The 20,032-nt window shown below is 43.9% G+C and overlaps 1 protein-coding gene across 1 annotated transcript; it reads right to left on the bottom strand.

Moving 5' to 3' along the window:
* Positions 1-8,098: 8,098 nt before the first annotated feature.
* On the bottom strand, positions 8,099-8,926 carry LOC129600302 (uncharacterized). Its single transcript, XM_055498788.1, has one exon. It carries the CDS (start codon positions 8,924-8,926, stop codon positions 8,099-8,101), a length of 828 nt encoding a protein of 275 aa, XP_055354763.1.
* Positions 8,927-20,032: the final 11,106 nt, after the last annotated feature.

The following is a 20,032-nucleotide window of genomic DNA, read 5'->3' as shown; positions in this document are numbered from 1 at the left end:
GCATTACCGGCCTTATGCCAACAAGACACAAATATTCGTGCCGAATGGAACCGGGTATTATTATGTAAACATCGTATCAAATTCCAAATGCCTTGTCGGCAATTATAACAGCATTAACGCATTTACAGGGCGCCCTTATGGCAAGGTTTCATTCCTGTGAAATCGCTGATCCTTTGTTCAGTTGTATAACATGACTAATCCTGCTGCTGCAAAATTATGGCTAACTAAGACAAAGATTCTCCCACGATAAATATTATCTTTGAATTGAATTGTTCGCTATCAACCGATTGGAAATTAAAGCAATTCACGTACACCATGGAAGTGAAGTAAAAGGTTTGCTGCAGCGCAGAATACGATATTTCTCACAGTGCGACCAACATGTGGGCTTGGACAGCATTACCGTTATCCGTCATCGTTCCTTGACATTTCCAAAAAGTTGAACAATCATTTAAAAATTGTGAGAAAAATTTGAGCAAAAAAAATTACTCAGCACAGCTGTGACGAAGATTAGTAGGCAAGCAAAAACGAATCCGGCTTCGGTTTACCAATAAAACTATGTAACAGCAAATGGAGCGTGTCAGTTTAGCAGATTTATACAGGAAAACTCTACCGTGTTACAGTAAATTTATAGAAGAAAACGATCCAAGTTGCTTTTGTAATTTGTGAGATAGTAGTTAAATTGGTGTAAATGTTCAAGGAGAAAACAAACATACTGTATATTGTACAATGGAAAAAGAAAGGGAAATCGACATAAGTGTACAAAACGAAGTCATGAATATAGCCAATTTCTCCATGGGTCACCTTTATTTTGCTAAACGAGTATTGTCCCAGGATTCCACCATTGAGATTCTGGGCATTCGTTAAAATACCTTTAACAAACAATCTCGATTTATCTAAGCAGTTTTGGTTGAAATGTGCAGTTGTGAGAAATCCGAGAAGCTGCCATGCAGCAAGTTGTTAAACAAGCGTGGAACGGACAAACAGTAGTAAAATGAAACACTGGTGAGTGGTGACCGCTTTCGATCACTCAAACAGACTTCCGCTTTCTGGGAAAAATATACAAATTTAGTAATTATGAGACTGAAATACCTCCTCTAAAGGATACTCTGTACAGCTTAAGCTTACCTGCGGATGCATTTTGCAATTTATGCAGTCAGCTGAGAAATGGATTGTAAGGCATAAGCAGAAAATTGCAGTAACCTGTGCAGCTCAACTGAGGTTTTTAATCCACAAATAATTACCGTGCAGCACGCACTCCTTTCGGTTTGCGTTGTGTGAGCTTCATCCAAGTATTGGTTGCTCTTTCATGCTCACTTTTATTCCATTACACGCTACAAATTCAACTACCACCGAAAAGCTTTGTAACCGTTAATCCGTTTTGTTTCCCAATTGCTCGACGGTCATTCATGCCGTATCTATTGGAGAGAATACAGGGGTGATTCTTGACCGGCAAAATATGGACTCCAATGCAACCACTCTCCAAAGCAACCAGTATCTACCGGCCGTTTTAAAGCCCTATACCAATATCACGGGATCTTTCCCACAGCTGTACAATGCACCATCCGCACGCCCCTTATCAGCAAGTCTCATTAGCACCGGCATACTGGCCCTGACGTGTAATGCCCTTGCGCTGCTTTTAACGCTGGTTAAGACCTCACTGCGCACACCGTTCAACATGTACGTCGTCGCCTTAATGTGCAGTAACGTGGTGTTTGTTTGTGTTGACCGTACATTGCTGACCCTCGCCGACGCATACGGCCCATCTTGGCTGGGCAAGCCCCTGTGCACATTACGCCTGTATTCTTTATATGTATTCGCCCCTCTGATCTACCACTATCATCTGCTGATTCATCCACTATCATCCGCTATCATACGCTGAACCGCGCCTGGGCTCTGTTCGCACCCGTATCCTACCGTAACTGGCATAATCGCACCACCGCCGGAACACTGTGCGGCGTTGTGGTAGTCTATGTTCATGCGTTTATTCTGCCGCAACTGATACTCGATCATCTGTACTATCGTCTACCGCTGGAGAAGGGATGCCGACTCAATACCGACCGCCAGTTTATTCTGACCGAGTTCACGTCCATTTGGATTTTCGATGTGCCTTGTGTGGTCATTTATGTCGCATATCCATTTTTACTGTGGAAGATGCTGTCAGTGCGACGAGCGACTAGAGCGGTTAACCATGCTCCTGAACCACGTTGCCCCGAGGGAAGGCAGGAAGCGTTCCACCGTCCTTTCATACTGCTGACGCTGTACACATGCAGCACCCTGGTATGCTGGCTGCCGAGTATGGCCTACTATACCATTCTCAGCAATTCCACTATGCAGATGGGCCCCATAGTGTTCCAAGTGACGTCCACCTTGTACAATGTGCAATCGATCCTGGATCCGGGGTTCTTCTGTCTCACCGTCGGCAACGTGCGGAAGTATGCACGTCGATTTTTCAAAGTAGCGAGTGATAATCAAGTCGGCATTTCTACGGACACCGGTCAGCAGCCCACGGCTGCCACGGGTGGCATGGGAAATCCGAACGCAGTAGCTACAGTACCGTCATAATACGAAGCAGGCGTTAGCGGCATGGCTGCACAGTGGACGAATCGGTGTTTCACAGCTGCCTTCTGCACTAGGATTTTTAACTTTTGTTGATACGGCATCTTCAGTGTTTTGCTTGAGTCAGATTTTGTCAAATGATCTTGTTTTGAATAATCAAGAAGCCATATCTTTTACCTTCTGAAGCTAACAAGTCTGCATATCAATTTTATTTCATCAGGGAAAACCACGGACCACAACGAAACCGCACGCGAGGCCGGAAATTTCCTTGTAGTTTTTAATAGGTTACACGAATAGTTTAATTACGCATACTGTATCTTCCTAACACTAGGAAACAGTGGTTTTCAGTCCATTACATCATAACAGTGGCTCTTTGACACAAAAAGCGGTAATACGCTGGGCGGGTAAAAAACTTGAAACATATAGAAAACTAACAAATTCACGTAAATCAAGTCAACTGCAGTATAAATTTTTCTATGTCCATTTTTAACGAACCGAAGTTGTAGTGAGTGTTTAATCGAAACGTTTCGCAGAACAGCAGAAATTTTTGTTAAATGTCAAAGCCTTACAGATATCGGTAGCAGACAGCACGGTCGCAAAGCAGACAAACCCGAGAAGAGGAAAGTCAACACCTTGAAACGACTCCCTAAACAATTTCTAAAGTGCGATCCGCGTGCAAAGACATTCAGTCGACGAAATTAAGCTATGGCGACAAGAAAACAGACGGCAAAAAAATTAGCACATAAGAATGAAGCGCAGAAGCTGTCGCTACTACAACGCAGATACAGGTACCGTATTTCAGAGGATCAAGAAAGTTACACCTGTAAAATTCAGCACATGAACAGGTATTCAGTTACAATCAGTCATGCCGCTTTATCAACAGTATCGTAGCGTAGGATTTCGAATTCTTCTGGCCATCCGTAATGTCTATTAGCGGGTAAGCGCTGGCAGCACCAGGGCAGACGTATTACTCGTTCTTTTGCAACATCCTAATACATACGACCGTGCATTGCCGACGATGAGACAGAAGAACAGCGGATCCAGGATTGACTGCACGTTGTACAGACTGGACGCGACTTGAAAAACGACAGGGCTCAACTGGATAGTGGAATTGCCTATGATAGTATAATAGCACATACAGGGCAGCCAGCACACTACGGTACTGCACGTGTAGAGTGTCAGCAACTTGAAGGGATTATTGAAGGCTTCCTGTTTGGTTGTATAAGCACCCGGTCTGGTCCGTCGTCGGGATATGATCTTCGACAGTAAAAACGGATAGGCGACATAAATTACCACACATGGTACATCAAACATCCAGATGGACGTGAATTCCGTCAAAGCTAACTGGAGATCCGTATTGAGTCGGCAGCCTTCATCCAGCGGGAGACGATAGTACAGGTGATCGCGTACCATTTGCGCGAGCATGACAATATGCACATACACGACCACAGCGCCAAATAATAAGCAAGCGATGGCGCGGTTGTGCTGGGCACGGTAGGAAACCGGACTGAACAGTGCCCAGGCGCGATTTATGGTGATCAACAGATGATAATGGTAGATTATAGGGACGATGACATACAAGGAATAGAGGCGTAATGTGCACAGGGAACTGCCCAACCAAGCGGCACCGTACATGTCGGTGAGGACGAGCAATGTGCGATCCACACACTCGAACACCATATTGCTAAGCATTAAAGCGATGACGTACATGTTAAACAGTGTCCGCATTGATTGGTTGGTTAGCGTTAGCAGCAGTGCTAGAAAGTTAAACATCAGGGCAACTGTTCCGGTGGTAACGAGGGTGTCTGATAAATGGTGTCCCGACGATGCGTTGTACGGCGTCAGAATACATCCTGTGATGTTGATTTCCTGGGTCAAGGAAGCCGACAGTTTGTTAGCAGTTATCGCTTTGGAATCCATTTGCGTTGTTTGTTAACGCGGTGCATTGGGTGGTCCATAAAAGAATCCGGTAATTACTACAAATTATTTAATGCTAGTAAGTGTGGTTGGAAAGTCTGAAAGATCAGTGTTGTGTTAAGGAAAGCCCAATATATTATTATTTTAAGTATACAACTGACATAGGATGCCTTGCATTTCATCTGCTTTTAAACCATGAACTGACTACCGGTGTAAAAATGACAGTGCAATCGTCGAGGTGGTTAGCGTTGCACAATAACGCGAACCTCGTAGGTGACTAGTTCGCACTGCATCAGAATCACTTGTGGATTGACAATATTGGCATGACTGCAACGATTACTGCAATCTTCGTCCCCTGATGCACACTGCATTTCGCAGTTCATTGCGCAAACTGCAAAGCCCATGAAAGGCTGAACGGGAAGCTTATAGTGGCCGAATGAATGCAGAAGTGTTTATTTTTGTTCATAAAGGACGGATGTAGCCTAATGTTGAGTGATTGTGAGCGTTCACCTATGTTCCGTCTTACCATTGTTTGACCGCCACATTTCCAGCCTCCTGTTCGTTAGTAACTCCCTTGATTACTTACATACTACAACTGTTACCTGCATGTGCTGTTTACTGTTTTGTTTTGCCGACTGAACTGTTAGTCCGTTGCATTTCTGAAATTACACACGGTCGTAGCAGCTGTAAAATGCTCGAACTAAAGGGGAGCGCTCACTGACCTCTGACGTTAAACGGTTCAGTGCACTTGTCCAAACAGTATTCTGAAACTGAATCTGGCAGTACTCAGCCGTTTGCAGGCAACTAGACGTTAACTGTGTACGAAGTTCCATTTCCATTCCAGATTGCAGGTATGGTCTTAAATCTTGAAGTAAATACTTTGTCCAAACGAAAAAAGCAGCATCATAAAATTAATAAAATGAGTACAGATACTGCGTGTTCCTATTCTCCCAAATTGCTGCCAGCCGCATTAAAAATCCCTGAGATAATGATGCAATTTTCTGTAAAGTCTGCTTTAATTGCTGTGAAGAATTCACGTATGTTTCCGAATACTCATATGTACTTGTACCTGGCACTTTGGGCCCGCGCTCAAGCTCGGACTTGGACTCGGACTTGGACTTCTAAAACTTGGACTTGGACTTCACTTGGACTCTAAAACTCGGACTTCACTTGGACTTGGACTCGGGCTTCACTTAAAACTGGACTTGGACTTTACTTGGACTCTGAAACTTGGACTTTATGACTTAAACTTCGATTTAGGCGTTTCTTTTGTTTTCTTACGTTTCTTCAAGGTTTCTTAGGTTTCTTAGGTTTTTCAGGTTTCTTAGGTTTCATAGGTTATTCTTAGGATACTTCTAGGTTATTCTTAGGATATTCCTGGGTAATTCTTAGGATATTCTTAGGTTATTGTTAGGTGTTCTTAAATGTTTCTTAGGTTTCTTAGATTTTTCAGGTTTCTTAGGTTTCTCGGGTTCTTTGGTTTCTGAGGTTTCTAAGATTTTTTTGGTTAGCATTCTAAGAAACCTAGGAAGCCTAAGAAACCTAAGAAACCTAAGAAACCTAAGAGACCTAAGAAACTTGAGAAACCTAAGAAACCTGAGAAACCTGAGAAACCTAAGAAACCTAAGAAACCTTGAAGAAACGTTGGAAAACAAAAGAAACGCCTAAATCGAAGTTTAAGTCATATAGTCCAAGTTTCAGAGCCCAAGTAAAGTCCAAGTCCAATTTTAAGTGAAGTCCGAGTCCAAGTCCAAGTGAAGTCCAAGTCCAAGTTTTAGAAGTCCAAGTCCGAGTCCAAGTCCGAGCTTAAGCGCGGGCCGGCACTTTGTGGTGAGGATGCGCATTTGGTGTAAAGTCTCATGATGTGTAAAGTCGCATTTGGAACTGGAAAGTTCAATCTAATTCATTGAACTTCTATAACAGATTGAATGCGTAATCCCAGAAAATGTACGCCGCATAATGGCAAAAAATGTCAACCAAACAAGAAACAGATGTGTAACATGATAAAAGGGCTCTGCTATCACAACTTATGATTTGCCAAAAAATAACATTTTGTCAACATAATCTGTGTTCGGCATGGAGACTCCTAGGGTACAACATTAAAAAATGCTGTTTTTTTGCTATACCAACGTACATAACTGAGCGAATACTATTTTTTCCACGATTAGTAATCGCGACTATCATCTTTCTACGAGTTGTCTGCATTTTGAAGTCCACGCAGGTTCTTGGTTTGCCTCTCGCGCATCATATTTTTTTGTTACGTATGCAGTTTGTCTCAGTTTAACATGTTTTAGATACGGATACGAAAAACATGTTAAGCATGATGGAAAGCAAGATTATATTCGCCAAGTCTGTGTTGGTAAAGAAAAGAAATATTCGAAGCGGCTTGGAGATACAAAAGCAGCATAGCATAACATAACGTATACATCTGCGTAGAAGTTCGTTACGACTTATAAACAAGTGCCAAACCATAATTTCTCTTTATTTGTAACAAATTAGACAATCGATTACTCGGAATCAGTTCATAATAAGCTTGTTCCGTACGTGGACTTCCATGCACATGCAGTCTGTACATTTAAGGAAAATGGCCCGGTACAGGGTGTCAAAAATGGGAAACATACACTAAAACTTTCGCTTTCGCGCAGTCCGAATCACTTTTTTTTTGCAGTATGTACTTGATGTCATTCCAAAGCTTAATGATTTGTACACATTGTTCTGAAAACTGTTTGCGCGCGCAACATTCGGTTGCCGAGGTATGGTGTACTTAGATGGGCGAAAAGTTTAAATGCATTGCTGTGTACCGTGATTAGTTGTAACATCGCAACCGCTGCGCTTTGATCTTCCGATCACGCCAGGCTTCTACGGTGGATGTATTTTTTGCCTCGGGTTTTACGTAACATATACATCTGCGTAAAACTTGCTTACGGTGAATTAATGATTATACGCCACAAAGAAAACGTTAACGAAGCCGTACCAGATTGCATAATTATACACTCGGTACAGTGAGAAGCTCTGCTTGGAACGATGATTTACTCCCGCGCTCACGGATAATACCTGGATAATTTTATTATCCGGATTCTTATGTGACTTCTTGCATCTACCCACTATTACTGTACGTTCGCCACAGGATGCTCGCTCAGAAACCCATAAAGATTAAATAATGAATCCGTAATATGTGCACACACTAATATGTGCTTACAGACTCTCTAGTCAACACTATGAAATATTCACACAAGCTATTTAATATGCGTACAAATCCTCAAAGACTCCGACCAACACAAAGACGAATTGACACACACAGATTTCTGATGAAATTAGCAATCAGATTCGGAAGATAAGAACAGGTAAACCGTATGAACACAACGATGCAAGCACAAAGTATAGGCATAGCGTGCCAATACTGTTAGCGCGACCATAGTCCATAGTACGAGTACAACAGTTGTCGCAGTCGGAAACAGTTGTAAATAAAAAGCCAAAGGATAGCATATTGGAGCCGTTTGGCTAGAGCATGCAGCCATGTTATGACGCCATCATAACCAATGCGCTGCAGTGGTGGTTCCACAAATCAAGGACAGCTGGTAACGGAGCTGTATTATATTGGTACTGGTTGACATCAAGACGTAGATTATTTCTTGCTCGTTCGCATAGTTATTCCTTTGCACAGACGAAGTGCATAATGCCGCACGTCGCCGACGAGGAGAAAGAAAAAAAGCGGATCCAGGATCGATTGCATGTTCTGCAGATTGTTCGTGGCTTGGTGCACACCGGGTGGCCACTGGACACTGGGATATTTGCTGATAATAATATAGTAGCACATACTCGGCAGCCAGCACACCATCGTGCCACACGTGTACAACGTTAGCAGTTTGAAGGGACGGTGCAAAGCTTCCTGCTTCTCTTCCGGTTCGCATTGTGCAGGTGTATTGTTTACGTTTACCTGCTTAGATCCACGTCGTCGGGATAGCATTTTCCATAGTAACAACGGATAGGCGAGAGGAATAGCCACACAAGGTACGTCAAACATCCAAATGGACGTAAATTCTGTCAGGATAAATTGGCGATCGGTATTCAGCCGGCAGCCTTTTTCCAGCGGTCGACGATAATAAAGGTGATCAAGTATCAACTGCGGGAGCATAACAATGTGCACGTAGATGACCACAGCGCCGCACAATGTGCCGGCGATAGCGCGATTATGCCGAGCACGGTAGGTGACGGGTCCGAATAGCGCCCAGGCGCGGTTCAGTGTGATCAGTAAATGATAGTGGTAGATCATAGAGACGAAGACATGCAAGGAATACATGCGGAGGGTGCACAGGAAGTTGCCCACCCAGAGTGGCCCGTATGCGTCCTCCACGGCGTTGAGTGTACAGTTAACACACACAAACGCTATATTGCTGCACATCAAAGCTATGACATAGATGTTGAACGGTGTCCGAAGCGATGCATTGGTCATCGTCAACAGCAGCGCGAAAAAATTGCACATCACGGCCAGTATCCCAATGCTAATACGGCTGATTGATCCGGGCGTTCCAAAGGTGGCGTTGTACGGCCGTAGGAAAGCTGGTGTGGCGAAATTAGATACCGAAAGTGCTGACAGATTTTGAGCCGTTGTCGCGTTCCATTTCATGACTAACGCCATTTATTGGCGGTGGTCGCACTGGTCGGTTATTTTGCTGTTCAGTCAAAAAGCGGTCCGAGATCAATGAAGTTTACGGCATTTGACCCAACGAAACAATAATAAGGAAGATTTAACAGTCACAATGCCATATGACAATTATACCCATCAATGAATACGACAGATTATGAGAAACAGCGACGAGGCGTAGCATCCAAAGCTATCGATGACGCCAAAAAAAATTCACTCGCTATATTGAGGATCAAATTGCATTCGGCAGTCACTTCCACATCGTCGTCCATAAAAGCTTGGTTCAAAACTTAATTCTCTATACGGGAAAGGTTGTCGCAGATAGCCTCGCATTCCAGTAAGTCTATTAAGCTTTCTCTTGACTGAATCAGATCGCGCGGAGCACGCATCTGATTGCCATACCTCTCAGTAAATCCTGTGATTTTCATGAGTAATCTGGATTTCTTATGAGCGTGAGCCGTGAGCCCAGATTACGGCGTGAGACGCACTGCTCGCTGCGTGAGAGCAGCTTTTCCAGAGTAGGTTTGCATTTCTCATCCGGTTGTTAAGTACAAAAGAAAGTGGGCGGCATAATTCCAGTGCAGACTGCAGAGTTATAAAATAATTAACTAGTAGCTCAGCAGCTGCGGAATAATATCCTTTCATGCGTCGGCGTTATTCGCAACATCCGTCCTTTATCAATATCACACTGGTCGAATTGATAATATATGTTCGAGTTAATCCGAAACATTTTGTTTGAACTAGCTAGCGAACAATACTGGGGATTTTCACAGCATACATCTGTGGATTGTTGCATTGTTAAATATAAGCGGCCTGACTAATACATAACGAAAATAGAAGACACTCTCAAAAACTCCAGTACTTTTTTGATCCCGTAAGAACATCCACCGAAAACCGAATTTTAAAATCAGTTTTAATAGAAACTATCCCTCTGATACTTTCTTTATGGATTTCAACGCATTCAGTCTTGAACAGTTGGAACGTTAATAATGCCCACTACACAATTACGAACGCAACCTGTACATGCACTGATTTAATTTATGATTTGTGGCCAATCTTTGGTGGCCAAGACAATCTTTGGTGCTAGTCATCGTGTCATTTAGTTTTTTGGCCGTTTGGGCCATCCCTTGGACATCTACTGTTGAACGCAGACCATGCCGTCAGTTTCATTGGCACTGTCATCACTGTCGTAGCCAGGCTGCCAAAAACCATCGCTGTCGCTGTTGTCATCATCTTCATCAAACCGCCACCTCAAATCCAGTCCCCGATTGCTCTCCACATTCTCACCATTGCTCTGCTGATTTTCTACTGCATTCAGCGCGACTTCCGTTGATACTGGCGTCTGGGTATCGGGCACTGCGGCTGTTTCGACTGGGATTTTAACGCAGGTCTGTTCTGTTTCACGTCGTTTTCATAGCATTCTTGCCTTTGGATGTTTCCATGGAGGCCGGTGTAGCTGCTTCTGTTTGAGTATCATCTAGGCTGGCCACGGGCTCTGTTACGTTAGATTTGGAAGAGAAAACCGCAATCGGCTGATTGCAAGGTAGGCTAGTATCCGGAACATTTGCGTCCGCAGTAGATGGTCTGCTGTTGGTAAGATTATTAACCAGTGATATTTTCAGAGATCATTCACGTGAAACTGAAATCAAAAAGCACAGTTTAATAAATCGTTTATTAATAAGGACAAATATTGCGGTTAAACTGCAGCCAAATCGAATGCGTTGTAGGTAGTGGCCTTAAGCCCACAGGCATCAGCCTGACGGACGGCTTAATAAATACCGTATTACTCAACTGTCTCGATGTGCCTTATCGTAATGGCTAAGGCGATATGATTGCGATGGTGTAGACCAATTACAAACCGCCCTGTTGAGTCTGCTGATATTGTGAGTTTTTGCAGTATCAGCGGTTTTGATTGCACTAGTCACTGATATGGCCGGCTTTCCGTAATCGTCCCACACGACTATATATAGCTGTCGTTTAAATAATTGCTTCCCAAGAACAGTCTAACACGATGGCCATAATGCTGTTGTCATTCGTTGCTTTCCGGGGAGAAAAATTTATTGTTGTCACTCTCAAAACTCCTTCCCACCTATCCCGAAACTTAACCGTTACCTTGTAACGAAACACCAATTAAGAAATTGGTATATACACTGCCTCTGGTACAGTAAAATCTGTGAGACTACATTGCGAACATTGAACGCCCGGCTAGGTTCAATGAGCCGAGCCTCGTATTTGACTACAACATAAGGGGACACCGCGAATATTGAACATCGGTGCTGTGTAATATGAAGATTGAACACTTTACTCGCAAATACTTTTGAAATTACCACATAACGAAAGCCGCGAGTAGGCAATTTAAAATAACGGTACAGTATTGGGCACCCCGGAAGCTGCTCCGACGGAACCGTAAGTATTCAAGGTATACAGATTTTGCGGTACATGAATTTGTTAGGTTAATTTTAAACTGACTCGTTATAAACAGCGGGAAACCAAATAATTTTTTTCTGGGAGAACGATAGAGTTTTGCAGCGACTGCCGGCACCTGCCGCCATCGTAATTTACCGTAATTATCGAATTATTAGACCTGGACCAGCGCCTGGCAAGTCTGTTGTGCGTGCCGTCGCGTCGCTAGATCATCATTGGTCCGCTACGAGAAAAGGACTACAAATTGAGTTCAATGCAGGCGTTGACATTTCTGGTTAAAATAGAAATGATTAATTTATGAAAACAGTTTTGAGGAAGTTCACAATTTTTCCAAATTTTCCTGCACACCCCATGTTGTGTAGTTCTAAAGCAATCTAGCGCACGTACACCCATCAAAATGCTTGCCCTAGTGAGCACTACATAGAATGATCAGAATAGACAGAACAATCAGCATTTGAAAAAAACAACCAGAATCGTCGGTGTAATTTGTGGCCTTAAGGTACGCTATCCGTGTTTTGAACTTTATTATATTTTTACCTTTGCACAATCCTGGTGCATAATGCCGCACGTTACAGACGGTCAAATGAAGTGTGAGTCGTTTACTCAGAGTTACAATTTAAAATGAAATGTCAAATCTGAATGAAACTGTTTAATAAGACGAACGCAGCGTCAGGTTGTATTGAATCGAAAGAATCCAAAGAATAAAACACTTGTATTAGAAGTTAACTTGGGGTTACTGTATTTACTCGCAAATTTTCTGTTACTTTGCTTACTCACCTTATCGATGCAAATAATTAGGCGGTGACTTTGCGGCATCTTTAACATCAGTAACACCTTCGCGAAGTGGATCCGAAAACGGTTTACTTATCACTGCAGCCAAATCCAAATTTGGAGCAGAAACCCTGAAACATTTTGGGCGCGGAGAGAGAACACCAATGCGCCAACTAAGGCTTTTATAGACCATAATTCTTGCCCGCCAACGCCACCACCAAGGTACCAACTGAAACTCGAATCACGGATGGTGAAACCAGCATCACTGATTGAGGAATTTAAGTATCTCCGGCATGCTAGAGAAAAAATACTCCGTAGAGAAAATATTCATGTGGGTACGCTCAGTAAATGTCAACGCGAAACCATTCCGTCGTATGCGTTTAAAAGAACCATTGCGAAACATATTCAGGAAGAACACACACTGCCTCAAGTACGAGTACAACAGGCAGAGATAAAGCTGGATGTACACTGCACATCGTCAGGCTACACCGCCGTTGTAGTTGCTGCGTTGATGTTCTCGACGCTTTCCGTTCTGATGGTTTGCAGTTGAAACATGTCAGAAAGAGGGCGGATTTGATTTTTATGCTGTCCTTTGCGAAGTCGAAATGCAAACTTCCTTACATTGCCCACGGTGAGACAGAAGAACAGGGGATCCAAGATGGCCTGGAGGTTGTACAGGTTGGCTTGGGCTTGGTAAAAGGCGGTGCCCGGTTGAACAGTGGGAAAACCGCTTAGAATCGTATAGTAGCAGATAGTCGGCAGCCAGCACACCATGGTACTGCACGTGTAGAGTGTCAACAGGATGAACGGACGATGGAGAGATTCCTGCTTCCCCTTCAGTCGACGTTGTGCGGTGTTGGTCTTGCAAATCGGTCTTGTCTGTCGCCACGACAACATCTTCCACAGTAAAAACGGATAAGCGAGAAAAATGCTCACACATGGCACATCGAAAATTAGAATGTTGGTGAATTCTGTCAGCGTAAATTGGCGGGCGGTATTGAGCCGACAGCCTTTCTCCAGCGGTAAACGATAGTACAAGTGATCGCGTATTACTTGCGGCAGCATAAACAGATGTGGATATACGACAACAGCGCCGCATATTATAGCAGCCGTCGTGCGATTATGATAGGCGCGATAGGAAATTGGTCCAAACAGCGCCCACGCGCGATTCAGCGTGATCAGCAGATGATAATGGTAGATCAGGGAAGCCAGGACATATATGGAATACAGGCGTACGGTGCAGACGGAACTACCTAGCCACAATGACCCGTACGCCTCGGCGACGACGACGATGGTATAGTCAACAGTCACAAACGCCACATTACTACACATTAAGGCGAAAACGTACACGTTGAACGGTGTCCGCAGTGACGTTTTCGTTAGCATAAATAGTAAAGCCGCAGCATTGAACGTCACGGCCAGTATTTCTGTGCTGAGGAGACTGGCTGATACCGGGCGCCCGAATGATACGTTGAAGAGGGGCAAAGAGAATCGCGAGGTATTAATATGGGACGTTAAGGCGGCCGATGCATGTTGAGCAGCTGTCGCGTTGAAATACATTTTGCGGTGTTTCTGTTAACACTGAGCGACTCACAGAAAATGCAACATTTGTGCTAACCAGAACAGCAATCGTAAGCAAGATGGAAAACGCAAATAACGATAAAGCGGATGGAATCGATTAAAGCGCAACAGAAGCATCGCACCTTGCAGCGAGATAGATTCTCTCTTTTTCCGGGATCTGTTAACTGAAGACGAATATTTCCTCAATTACTGCATTATTCATGCACAATGCACACAGAAATTTGTACTGAAATTATACACAAACGCCGCGCAGACCTTTCCGCCTATATGTACCGTGACGCACACATCTCTCAGCTTCTCGGTCATATAGACCAAAAGGTTTGCGCGGCGTTTGTGTATAATTTCAGCATATTACGGTGTGCGTTGTGCGTGAATAACGACGCAGTATAGATAATAATTGAGGAAATGCCCGTGTTTAGTAAACAGATCGCGGAAAAATGGTTTTTCTGTGGTCTGCCGCGGCTTTTGTGTTTTCCGGCATCTTTCACAAAAATAGCCACATAATCTTCCCTCGGGAAATCAGGCGGGCATGGCTGGTGCGTTTCGGTGCATCTTTACGATAAGCGCAATACCGTAGCTTTCGGAAATGAATAAAATTTTTGCCTTCTGCATCAGTGGTTCTCGCACTTGTCCCATACTCGGAATAGTGAACAGTGAACACTGTTGGAAACAGCAAAATTATTATGTGTATTATGAAGATTAAGCTTAAAACATTAAACCTAATGGCAAATAGGCGAATAATCTGGAGTTACTACAATATTAGGCCGTGTTGCGGACTGGCAAAACTACATCCCACGGCAGTCGAATGCAGCACATACTTCTGTTATAACTTCGTAAAGCCCACTAGCCAAGTGGTGCGTTGAGGACAGTTCGACGTACCTGCATACTTGGAGTAGATATACTTCGGTACTGTTAATATACTGCATCAGACCATCAGATACCCTCAGTCGCAATTACCTGCGCATTGATACGTATCAGTTAATGGTACACAAATCAGTGCTATTTTCTTTTTCGGCGACAAAACTTTAATTAAATTGAAACCGGAGCAAGCAGCCAGTTTCCGGCTAGGGTTACCATCTAGAATGGGATTTGAAACCTGGATAAAATACAGAGGTATTTAACGGGGCTTAATAGGTACCGCAGCCGCTCGCATGAGCTATACCACATATGAGTGTATGGGACAGATATACGCACTCATGAGTTATAGTTATAGTATTATACCACATATGAGTGTATGGGAAATACGAAGCACCATACGCACGCTGGGCCGGGAAAATGCTCAAATAGTACGGTCGTACATTATTTTGTTAACGTTATTTTGAGCATGCTTCTGTAAATTTTTATTTTATAATGTTTCGAGAAAACCGTTCTGTATCTTGCAACAATTGTTATCTGGAGTCCAGACAAAGTCTTGTTCGGCTGATTACATTTGAAGGATTTGGCCCGGTACAGAGCACTAAATTCGTGTACTTACATTCACGGGAGCTATAGCTATCGCGCACTCCGAAAAACTTTTTTGCATTGCTTTATGGTATTTTGTAGCCAAAAAATTGGGTATGCAGGTGTGAGATCCGTTTGCGCTCGCAGCATCCGTTGCGGAGTTATGATGTTAAGTTAGTAACAAAATTCTAAAATTTAAAAGCATTCCAGTGTACCAAAAGCCTCATTATAGACCGATCTCCTTCAAATTTTGCAGGTAAATGCGCATTACCATAAAACTCGTTCTTTATAATACACCGATCCACTGCACTTGCATGTTTTTCAAGTTTTAAAATGAATTTCTAAAATTTTAAAACTCAACTTAAAATTCGAAAAAAATTATGGAAGTCTGGATCCGTGTAAGAACGATCTTTATGGTTATGTGCATTTACGTGCAAAATTTGAAGGCGTCGGTCCATAATGAGACTTCTGATATACCTGAATGCATTTACACTTTTTGGAAATTTCTTACCCTCAAAACTCCGCAACCGGAAGTTATGCGCAAAAGCGGATTTCACGCCTATATACACCAATCATTTTGCTACATAATGTCGAAACGCAACCCAAAAAAGTGTATGGAAGTGCGCGAAAGCGAAAATTCCCGTCAACGTACACAACTTTTTGCGCTATGTACAGGGCCAAATCCCTTAAATATTAGCACTATGGGCCGCGGTTCTCTCCGCGTTGTGCTGGAATAGTTTTCCTAACCGGCTCGATTTCGTCTTTCAAGTACGTATTATACAGTGTCGTATCACATACAGTAGTTAAGCTGATCCGGTGTTTTGCCATTTATTCGTCAAATAAAGTTGTCAACATACATGGAGGACGTAGTTCTCACTGAAGACAGAATTATGGAAAAATTACACTTCAGAGATGTTGATTACACATGCTCCCATAAGTCCAAAGAAACCCATTTAAACCCATTTAAATCTGGCATCACTCTGGCTTTGCAACGGTGCAGTTGCAAGTTGTGGCATTGCTGCCAAGGCAAGCGGCGATTATGTTACCGCCTCGGCGGCAAGCGCCGCTCTTATCGTCCCAGATCAGAATGACGTAGGTGGCCATGATTCCCAGCACTACGCAGACACAAGACACATGCACTGCACAACCTAACCGGCATTCTTTACAGCATACTCGAAGTCATTCATACCGTTAAGACAAACTGCCGATCCAGCGCCACACAGCCTCCCAGATTCAGCGCCACGTTGATGCTGCGCGCTTTATGCTGCTCCCACAGGAGTATATTCTGCTGCGTCGGCTCGCTGGTCTGCTCCAGAATCTCTTCAAACATTGCTTCCACACCTTTAGCCTGCACATAGAAGCTACAGTGGTTTGTACAGGTGGCACGTTAAGGTTTGGGGACGGAAAATCAGCACCTGCAGCGTGTGCACTGCTTGTGCATACGCTCGCATTAATGTTATACACGCTACGTACGTGATAATTCCCCGTACATAAACTGTATGGCATACTTCTACACAACCTCTGTCTTCACTTGTTCGAGCCGCTACAGTAAATCAGTAAATGTGGTCACTTTCCACACCAACCATCACAGTTGTTTCACGTTTGTATAATTTAAGAACTTCCTTCTGCATCCGCCGGTGCCCCACCGGCACAGACTTGTTGCTTAAAAACTAAATTCCAGTGCCGCAGCCGACGCATGCCTTGGTCAAATTACTAACCCGGTTCTTTTCTTTACTTGAAAAACCGATTTCTTATGCGCGATTCTTACGTAGGCTGTAGGGCAACAAAATAATAGAGAGTACTTAATGCTAGTGATCCATGAGCCGGCCCGTGTTTCGATACCATAAATGGCAAAAACTGTGGGTAACAGAAAATCAGAGACGCTTTCAAGTGTGCATGATTCGGAATGACTCGCCACTAGTCGCCAGCACTGTGTTTGAATGGAGAAGCGGCTGTTTGTGCATTACTGTACTCTATAAATCAAAGTTATCGGCATTCTTTCAGTAATACATTACCACATATTCACGAGTGGAACGAAACGCTTTCCTGCAACTGCCAATTTTACGGCAGGGGATAAAAGGTGGCAGTGGCACCTGCCACTGGCAACTGCCACTGGCAGTGGCATCTGCCATTACACGTCTGGCAAACGATAAAACGTGGCAATTGCCAGAAACTTGAGCGCTTCTTTTTACGAAATGTAAAATGAAAAACTGAAATCTAGAAATTCAAAAACACTAAGAAATGGTAATTTTATTTGATGGTACTAGTAGTGGCACTGGTACCGGTGCTTGTAATGGTACCGTAGGACAACGAGATTGGTAATAATTATGGTGATGCTATTGTACAGTTCTTATTTTTCCTTCTACTTTGAGGTCGACTTACGTTACTGAGGCTTTTTCACGATTTATTAACTTCCGAGAAAAGACTAATAGGTATAAACGGTTTCTTACTGGTTCTGAATTTTATGGCTCGCTTAGAAATTCGTGTTTAAAAGAGGAATCCTTACGATTCGCAGCAAAAAATGGGTTTATACAAAAGTTCTATGGCCCGTGCTCAAGTTCGGACTTGGACTACTATAACTTGAACTCGGACCACACTTGGACTTCTTAACTCGGACTGCTAAACTTGGACTTGGACTCTTCAAATTGGACTTCTTTTGGGTTTCTTAAGTATCTCAGGGTTCTTAGGATTCTTATGTTTCTTAGTTATCTCAGGGTTATTAGGTTTCTTAGGATTCTTATTTTTGTTAGGTCTCTTGGGTTTCTTAGGTTTCTCAGGTTTCTTAGGTTTCTTAGGTTTCTTAGGTTTCTTAGGTTTCTTAGGCATACTAGGTTTTTAAAAGGAGAAGTCCAGGTTTCCTAGTCCAAGTCAGAAGTCCAGGTTTCCTAGTCCAAGTCAGAAGTCCAGGTTTCCTAGTCCAATTTGAGACGTCCAAATCCAAGTTAGGAAATCAAAGTCCAAGTTCGGTCCAAGTCCAAGTTTTAGTAGTCCAAGTCCGAGTTTGAGCGTGGGCCCAGTTCTATCTAATATCAAACAAAGCACCAATGGACACCTCGGGAATGTTTTTCTGTTTGATTGTCATTAACTGAAGTCATCTTTTGTGTTGATTCCTTAACAAAGTAAGTCAGTACCAACATGGATAGAAGACAGTAGAAGTAGCTGTATGCCTCTCTAACAGGAGATGGAAATTAGGGAAAATTTCGGAGTACTTTTTGTAGAATTACACACTAGGAAACCATAAAAAGCTAAGGCAAACAACGCACAGACCCGTAAAATTTCTAAGAAACCTAAGAAAACCTAAGAATAAGATAAGAAAAATGGAGAACCAGGAAGCTTTAAAAACCATAAAAATCACAGAAAACGCGTCGTCGTGGCCGCAGGCACAAGCTGGGGCTTTTTGGTAGCGGGGAGGGGGGCGAATTTCCTAAAAACCGTCGGGTGGCGGCCAGAAACTGGTGGGTGCGGAAGGGGGTGGGCGCCATACCTTAAATCCGCCCTCGCGGCGGTGAAAAACGAAAAACTGCTGCCCCCCGGCGGCCGAAAATCAAAGACGGGGAGGGGGTGGCCGGCCCCCCCCCCCGCACCCCTTCCACCGCGGGCCTGGTCGTGGGAGCGGCAATACATCCAAGCACGTTTAACCTTTTCTGAAATAATACCGTTGAGATCTTGCTAAAATTGATGTTTCCGAGTCGATTTAGAAGGGATTTTATATTTGTGGCAGCTGCCATGTTTTATCACTTGCCAATGAACTGCCACTGCCAGTGGCAATTGCCAGTGGCAGGTGCCACTGCCACCTTTTATCCCCTGCCAAATTTTACCTGATCGTTACACGCGATAGACGCTCCAACAACTAGAGTAAGGTAGGCTAGACTGAAGCCCATGTACATAGCGAACAGCGGTCCGCGCACGGACAGTGTACCGCGCAACTGCAACAGATCATAGACCCAGTAGATTAATTCCCGCAACCACTGCAGCGCCAGCGGCAGTCCGTACAGATCCGCCAGTAAAAGAAAATAGTGGCGCAAATGCTGTACATCGCGCAGCGCTCCGTCCCGTGTTTTCTCGTTGCGCAGGCCGTCTTTCAGTCTGCTATAGGTTATGGCGGTTACAACGCAAGTGTACGCCAGGAACTGATTGACGGAATAAATGCCGATCTGGAGAAATAGCACCACAACGTATAGGAAACACGTTAAGGAATATCTCCGGCTGCGATCAGTCGACATTGCCAGTAGCACTGGCGAATTTACGACCACCTCACCGATGACCTGGTGCCCGGCGGCGATAACGTAAATCTGCAGTGCTATGTGCACGAAAAGAGCAGCTGCGAGAAAGGCCACCAACGCTAGTACCCGTCCACGATCTGCGGTGAGCGCGTTTTTCTGAATCACCGGCAGGATTCGCTGCAGAATGACGCCGGTATTTGTGGAAGCTTTCATGTGGAGAATTATGCTGAGGTAAAACAGCACATCGGAGATGTAGTGCTGGCACACTTTTTCCACGAAATCTTCCAGATTTTCCACCGGGGTGGAACGGTTGGCGAAGCGAGCGACGATGTACAGCGATAAGACAAGGATGTAGAATGCCGACCAGATTAAGGAGAAGACGCGGATACCGGTTCTGGCGTCATTCGTTCCGATGCGGAAAACGCCGAAAGCTGAGGCCGCGATCAAGCTGGGCTGGGCCAGTGCTTTCCAAAAG

Source organism: Paramacrobiotus metropolitanus, unplaced genomic scaffold, assembly GCF_019649055.1.
Source record: "Paramacrobiotus metropolitanus isolate TYO unplaced genomic scaffold, Prichtersi_v1.0 Parri_scaffold0000170, whole genome shotgun sequence".
NCBI classification, from domain to species: Eukaryota; Metazoa; Tardigrada; class Eutardigrada; order Parachela; family Macrobiotidae; genus Paramacrobiotus; species Paramacrobiotus metropolitanus.
The sequence above is the reverse complement of the archived record's forward strand: the minus strand, read 5'-3'. Positions and strand labels throughout refer to the sequence as shown.

Bases quoted from the DNA above. Each gene is read 5' to 3' on its own strand.
- LOC129600302 (XM_055498788.1), bottom strand. From the start codon at position 8,926: ATGACCAATGCATCGCTTCGGACACCGTTCAACATCTATGTCATAGCT.